We start from the raw sequence: 6,289 nt of genomic DNA, 5'->3' as shown, positions 1-6,289 counted from the left end.
TCCCTAAAAGCAGCAAAAGGAACAGGAGGAAAAGGAAACTTTTAGACTGCCAGAGAGTCTGAAATATAATAAATACTATAGTAATATTGTCTTAACAACAAAAGAAGACTACTAAGGTAATTTTTAGATTTAAATGAGAATTTTCATTCTACAGTAATGACAAAAAGGGTAAATACAAAAGGCAGTTATTAAGAAAAAACCATGAATCTTGATTCAGATATAATTTTTCTTGTAACAAGATGTGAACACTTTAATTTAAAATTAATAAATCACAATTCTGTATTGCTTTTAAGATTAAGATTATTCAAAAATGACACAGTTCAGAATTAACCAAAGTATATTTCTATTACAAGTTAGTTTATCCAAGTAAGTAAAGAATAAACCACAGTGTAGCTCCCTTAACCTAGGAGTCAGGTTTTAATGACAAAGTCCGTTGCCAGCAATGGACATGCAGGTAACCATTAGAGAAGCTGTAAATACAAACCCAAACTGCTTCTACAAACTGAAAAGATCTCTGTTGAGTCACAGGCAAAAAAACAGGGCACTGGCACTACATCCAATTAATATGGTCTCTATGATTTATGTATAGAAGTGCCTTCTAGAGTGGTCATGAGGATCACAGTCTCGTGTCATTTAGTTGGTTTTCTATTTCACTGGTAGCATCTTCTTTATTATAATCCATCCAGACAACTATTTACAAAGAATGTCCAAATCTGGAACTCAAGAGACACTGTAGCTTTCCACCAGATAAACCAGCTTTTTCTGTAATTTAGTAATAGTTGTAGAAGGTCAATATAATCCAGAGAAAAATAAAATCAACAATCAAACTGAAAACAGAGACCATTAAGTGCTCTAGATACAAATTCCATGAATTATTTTACTTGTTTTTGTGTAACTCTCCAACATTGCATTACCAATTAAAAAAAACAAAACAAAAACCAACCACCAGCCATTTCTATCCTTATACCTATATCTTAACACAAATATGGTGGGAATGATAGGAAATAAAACTCTATCAGTTCTCCTAATGCACTTCAAAACATCAAAATTATTTTTATTCACAATTCGTACTATTGCAGGATGGCAAGTAGGTGTGAAGTCAATTATGAGTGAATGGTGGGAATAAAAAGCCAGAACCAAACCACAGATTTTTCTCTTTTACATGGCTCTTGCCATGTCAGAAGGGAAATACTGCCTTCAAGAGTCAAACAATTGAAATGACCAGCGAAGAAAAGGACAGGAGAGGATGGGAGAAGAGAGGGCACTCGAATAATTAATGCTACAGGTCACAGACCTTTTTTAAATCTTTAAAATAAAAACAGTATTGCTATTAACAAGCACATTTCATTATTCCTTCTTTCTCCAGTTTTTTACATGGATATTATTTACTTATTTGAAAAAAATCAAAAGTAACTCAACATCTCAAATGACTCATGAATTTACTAAGAAGTACTTTGTCACTTAAGTTTTCACAGACAGTAGAATGCTGATAATGGGTTGGGAACAATGTTTATCACAAATCTCTACAGTTTACTGGTCAGAAGCTACATCTCTAAGTAACAGACATTTCTCTTCCATTAATATAATCTTATCTAATTATTTTAGAGCTCACCAAGGTTCAAGTCTCTCACTTTGTTAACTCCAAACATTTTTCACCTTTAAATGGAAAAAAATAGTTAAGTTTTAGATTTTAAAATTCAATGGTTATTATATTATTTGCCATGAGAAGGGAGAGGGAGGAGTAGGGTGAGAGAGGGTTAATTAAAAAACAAACAAACTAGCTAAACTTACAACATATACAGAAACTTATCTCCAAAATGAAGGGGGGAAAAAGAGGGAACAGGAAAGGAGTGGCACAAAGTCCTAAAGCAAAGTCTGAGGTGGACACAGGAAGGAAAAAAAAAAGCTCTAAGAATGTATAGTCAATGGGATTCTTTTTTGTTTCAATGATTTAGTTATAAATATAGATTATTAGTCTTCTCTCTATACATGTAACAAATGCCAAACAACTCACTACCATGAAATTTCTAAAATTGACTCTTTCACATTTGCTAAAAAAAGGTAAAAATCACATACTTCTCTTCCCTTCAGCTCAAATTCTAAACTGAAATATTACATGTAACAACAGCTGGTTCTAACTTCTATACAAAGTCAAACCATACTGAGTTCTTTTGCCAATATAAGGAGCTACATAATTTCCATCACACTTGCCTCCAATTTAGGCATAAGAAACACTTCTCAAAGCAATTCAAAAGGAGAAAGTCAAGGAAAAAGAAAGCTATGAAGAAGAGAGAAAAGAAGACTAGCAGATAAAACAAATACTCTGAAAAACTCAAATCTGCCATTCAAGTATTGAAAACACCCCAAAAGGGACAATGAATGGGATCTATTATAATGATATCAGAAAAATAAAATGCAAATCTCAAGCATGATAAATGGCCCTGATGGGCTTTCTGCACAAAGACGTAAGGCTAGTGATTCAGTCCACAATTCCTTTTGGACCCTAAAGTTGTCATTCTGTTTTGCAATTTTTTCTTGGTTGTCGTCAGGAAGTAGTAGTTTTTTTTTTTCTTCTCCAGGTTATGCAGACCATTTCTTTAAACCCCAAAAGAATAATAATTTTCATATATTAAAAGACTTCTTTTAGAAAATGGAAAAAAGAATATGAGGCCACAGCAATGATGTTAACGGTTACTCTTCATTGCTTCTTTAGCTGCCATAATCAGTGGTGTCAAGCTGGATAACGGCTTGGCCAGTTTCAGGAAGGGATGCTGCCAGAAAGAGCAGGAAAAAATAAATGTGTAAATGTCACAAGTTTAGAAGCTAAATATTTTTTTTCAAGTAAGCCCTAAAGACTACTTTATAGATCATAATTTATTTAACAAATATTTCAACACCTATATAAAAATCAACATAATCAACACATCACTTTTATGGCTGAAAGTGTAGTCTTTTTAGTTCTTCCAGTACTATAAAAACTCAGTTAAACGATTCAGATACCTATGACTGCAATGAACTGGTGTGAGAACTGGTAATATGTAAAAACTCGTGTTCTTATTCCAGTGTTATGGGTATTTTATTCCCAGCAGATAAAATCCTAAAATGCAGCAGCTGCCATGCTGCTGGTGATAAATGAACAGTGAAATATATTTATTAGCCCTATGAAAACTTTCTGCTGGCTATTCAAAAAAGTCAACTTTTCCCCCAAATAGTATTATTTCCAAACTCACCTGTAACAATTCTCTGGCTGAACCCCTTTTCTCCACATCCATCTCCAAACATCGATTTAAGAAATCCCGAAATATTGGGGAAAGCTTCTCTGGATTCTGAAGTTCTGGGGTTCCATTAGTTGCTATCAGGTACAAGGCCTAAAAACATAAGAATAACTTTGACATACTTGAGACAGTTCAACAAAGTAAGAGAGTACTTTAAAAGTTACTTAAAGACAACTGCCATACACACTAAAGTAAGTTCTTATTTCTACCCACGTTGGTTAAATATTTTTAACTTTATATTTAAATGCTATAGTTCCCTGACTTCTTTTTCAAAATTATCTTCACCCTTCTTTTTTTTTTGGATTACAAATACACATTGGCAAAAAAAAACCTACTATAATACATAAGGGTATAAAGAAAAATGATCACAATTTCACAATCAACAAATAGTATCTCATTTATCTTTCTTAAGATTTTTTTTCCAAGTTATACAACATTTTAAAACAATGAGATCTGTTGAAACCTTTCTAAAAAATTTTAAACTAGCTACATCTATATAACTATAGATGAACAGATGGAACACATAGGATTTTTAAGGCAGTGAAAATACTCTTTAAGATACTTTAATAAAGGACATATTATTCAGTATACATTTGTTCAAATCCATAGGATATACATGACATCAAGAGTGAACCCTAATATAAATTATGGAATCCGTAAAATAATGATGTGTGAATTTTAGGCCATTCTGTCAGCTCTGTAGTGCTATCTCATTTTTGTTTTAATTCATTAGCAACTCACGAATGATATGATGTTGAACATCTTTTTACATGCCTTGTTTGCCACCCATGGATCTTCTTTGATGAGTTGTCTATTCAAATCTTTCACTATTTTTACCTTAGGATGTTTTCCTTGTTGAATTCTAAGAGTTGTTTGTACATTTTGGATAACACTCTTTTTATCAGATACACATTTTAGAAATATTTGGAAATATTTTCAATATTTGTGACTGGTCATTTCATTCTCTTAATAATGTCTTTCTCAGAGAAGATTATTCCAATTTTAATGAAGTCCAATTTATTATTTCATGGATCATACTTTGGATAAAGTATCAACCCAAGGTCACCTAGATATTCTACTGAATTATTTAAAGATTCTGCTGTATTACCAAAATGCCATCAAAAAAAGGATCTCAGCTGACACAAATCATCAGTATATGAGTGCGTCCATTTTCTTGTCACTGAAGTTCATTTCTCTTTACATGACATTTCCTTCCAAATTTTCATTTAAAAATTCCATTCTAAGAAATAATCTCTGAGCTAGCAGTTATTTTCAAGTTAAGATCATAACACTGTTATGAGCTTCTACACTTTCATCAAAAAGGATTAAGAGGGAAGCCCATACCTATGGTTGATTCATGTTGCTGTTTGACAGAAAACAAGGAAATTCTGAAAAGCAATTATCCTTCAATTAAAAAAATAAATTAATTTTAAAAAAAAAGCACTTGCATTAGACACTTCTCCTCTCCAAATACTTAGTAACTTTTTCTCCATTTTAGGATAAATCTTATTATACTCCTTATCTTCATTCATATTAGTGATTAAAAGCAGCCCAGGTCTCCCAGTCATTCCTCAGTTTCTCCATTCTAATACCCATTTGGTTCAGCATATTCCCCTTTCTGGGTCAAATTTTTTCATACAGATCTCCCTGCTCCCCCCCCCCCCCCCCCCCGCCCCAATACTTTTCTTTTTGAGGCCTGGCTCTTCCAGGAGAATTGGGCCTCACCCACAGTGCTCTCCACACCTCTGTACTTATACATCTGAGCCTGGAGACCAGTGTTCCTTTGGCCACTCATTGCCTCTGTGAGCTCTCTCCCTCCTACTCTGTAATTTCTGGGCTTTCAAACTCATACCTACTTTTCCTTGTTTTAAACATCTCCCAAACACTGTTATTATCTCTAACATGACTCATATTCATGGCAATTTCAGTATACAAAGATGCTTGTTACAGTTCCTAGACATCCTCTTTGATGTTCTTGTCCGCTCACCTGCCTCAGCCACACACATTCCATGGTCACATGCTATGCCATCGGTACCGGCAACTGCAACTATTAAATCTCAGTTGTACTCCACCTCCTACCTTTTTCACTCCTAGTACCCGAATGCCAGCAATTCTTTGACTCTAATGGACTTAAATTCCCATTAATCTTCCAGTCTCTATCATCCCTTTCACAAGATCACTTCTTTGACCTTCTCACACTTCATAGTATTCACTTGGCTAAACATGGCTAAAATTCTGCCTACTTCTTGCCTATACCTATGCAGCTAAGTATGGGAGAGGAAAAAGACATACCCCTGGTACTGGCATCACTAACCTCACAGGGGCCCTTAGGGCTTCCAGCATTCACACTAGATATCCCTGTTTCACTCACTCTCCCCCTCTCCTGTCTCTGTTCCAAGACACCATACATTACATTCAGTTGTCATGTGTTCTACGGCTCCTCTTGGCTAGAGCAATTCCTCAGACTTTCTTTTTGACAACTTTGATAGTTTGGAGGAGTACTGGTCAGGTTTTATATTGTATGATGCCTCTCTACTGGAATTTTTCTTTATCTTTTTCTCTCATGATTAGACCGAGATTATGGCTTCTGGGGAAGAAGATCAAAGTTAAAGAGCGCCAGGGCTTTCCTGGTGGCTCAGTGGTAAAGAATCTGCCTGACAATGCAGGAGACACAGGTTCGGGAATATCCCACATGCTGCTAAGCAACTAAGCCCATGTGCCACAACTACTGAGCCTTTAGAGTCTGGGAGCAGCAACTATTGAAGCCTGCACACCCTAGAGCCTGTGCTCCGCAATGAGAGAAGCCACCGCAATGAGAAGCCCACTCACCACAACTAGAGAGCAGTTCCTGTTCAGTGAAACTAGAGAAAAGCCTGGACAGCGAAGACCCAGCACAGACAAAAATATATAAATAAACTAATTTTTAAAAAGAGTGCCACTTTCATGACATCATATCAAAGGTATATACTATCCAGCATGATTCACCACTGAAGGTACCGAGCTGATCTAAGCCT

At 35.2% G+C, this 6,289-nt stretch overlaps 1 protein-coding gene across 1 annotated transcript in view; it reads right to left on the bottom strand.

Moving 5' to 3' along the window:
• Nucleotides 1–319: 319 nt before the first annotated feature.
• The window catches only part of PAK2 (p21 (RAC1) activated kinase 2), an 84,046-nt gene continuing 78,076 nt past the window's right edge, over nucleotides 320–6,289 (bottom strand). Inside the window, exons 14-15 of the mRNA XM_020887899.2 lie at nucleotides 3,231–3,368; nucleotides 320–2,771 (exon numbers count right to left, since the gene is read on the bottom strand). Coding sequence (XP_020743558.1) covers nucleotides 2,685–2,771; nucleotides 3,231–3,368 — 225 coding nt within the window. The 3' untranslated portion in view covers nucleotides 320–2,684. The remainder of the gene's footprint in view (nucleotides 2,772–3,230; nucleotides 3,369–6,289) is intronic.

Source organism: Odocoileus virginianus, chromosome 4, assembly GCF_023699985.2.
Source record: "Odocoileus virginianus isolate 20LAN1187 ecotype Illinois chromosome 4, Ovbor_1.2, whole genome shotgun sequence".
NCBI classification, from domain to species: domain Eukaryota; kingdom Metazoa; phylum Chordata; class Mammalia; order Artiodactyla; family Cervidae; genus Odocoileus; species Odocoileus virginianus.
The sequence above is the reverse complement of the archived record's forward strand: the minus strand, read 5'-3'. Positions and strand labels throughout refer to the sequence as shown.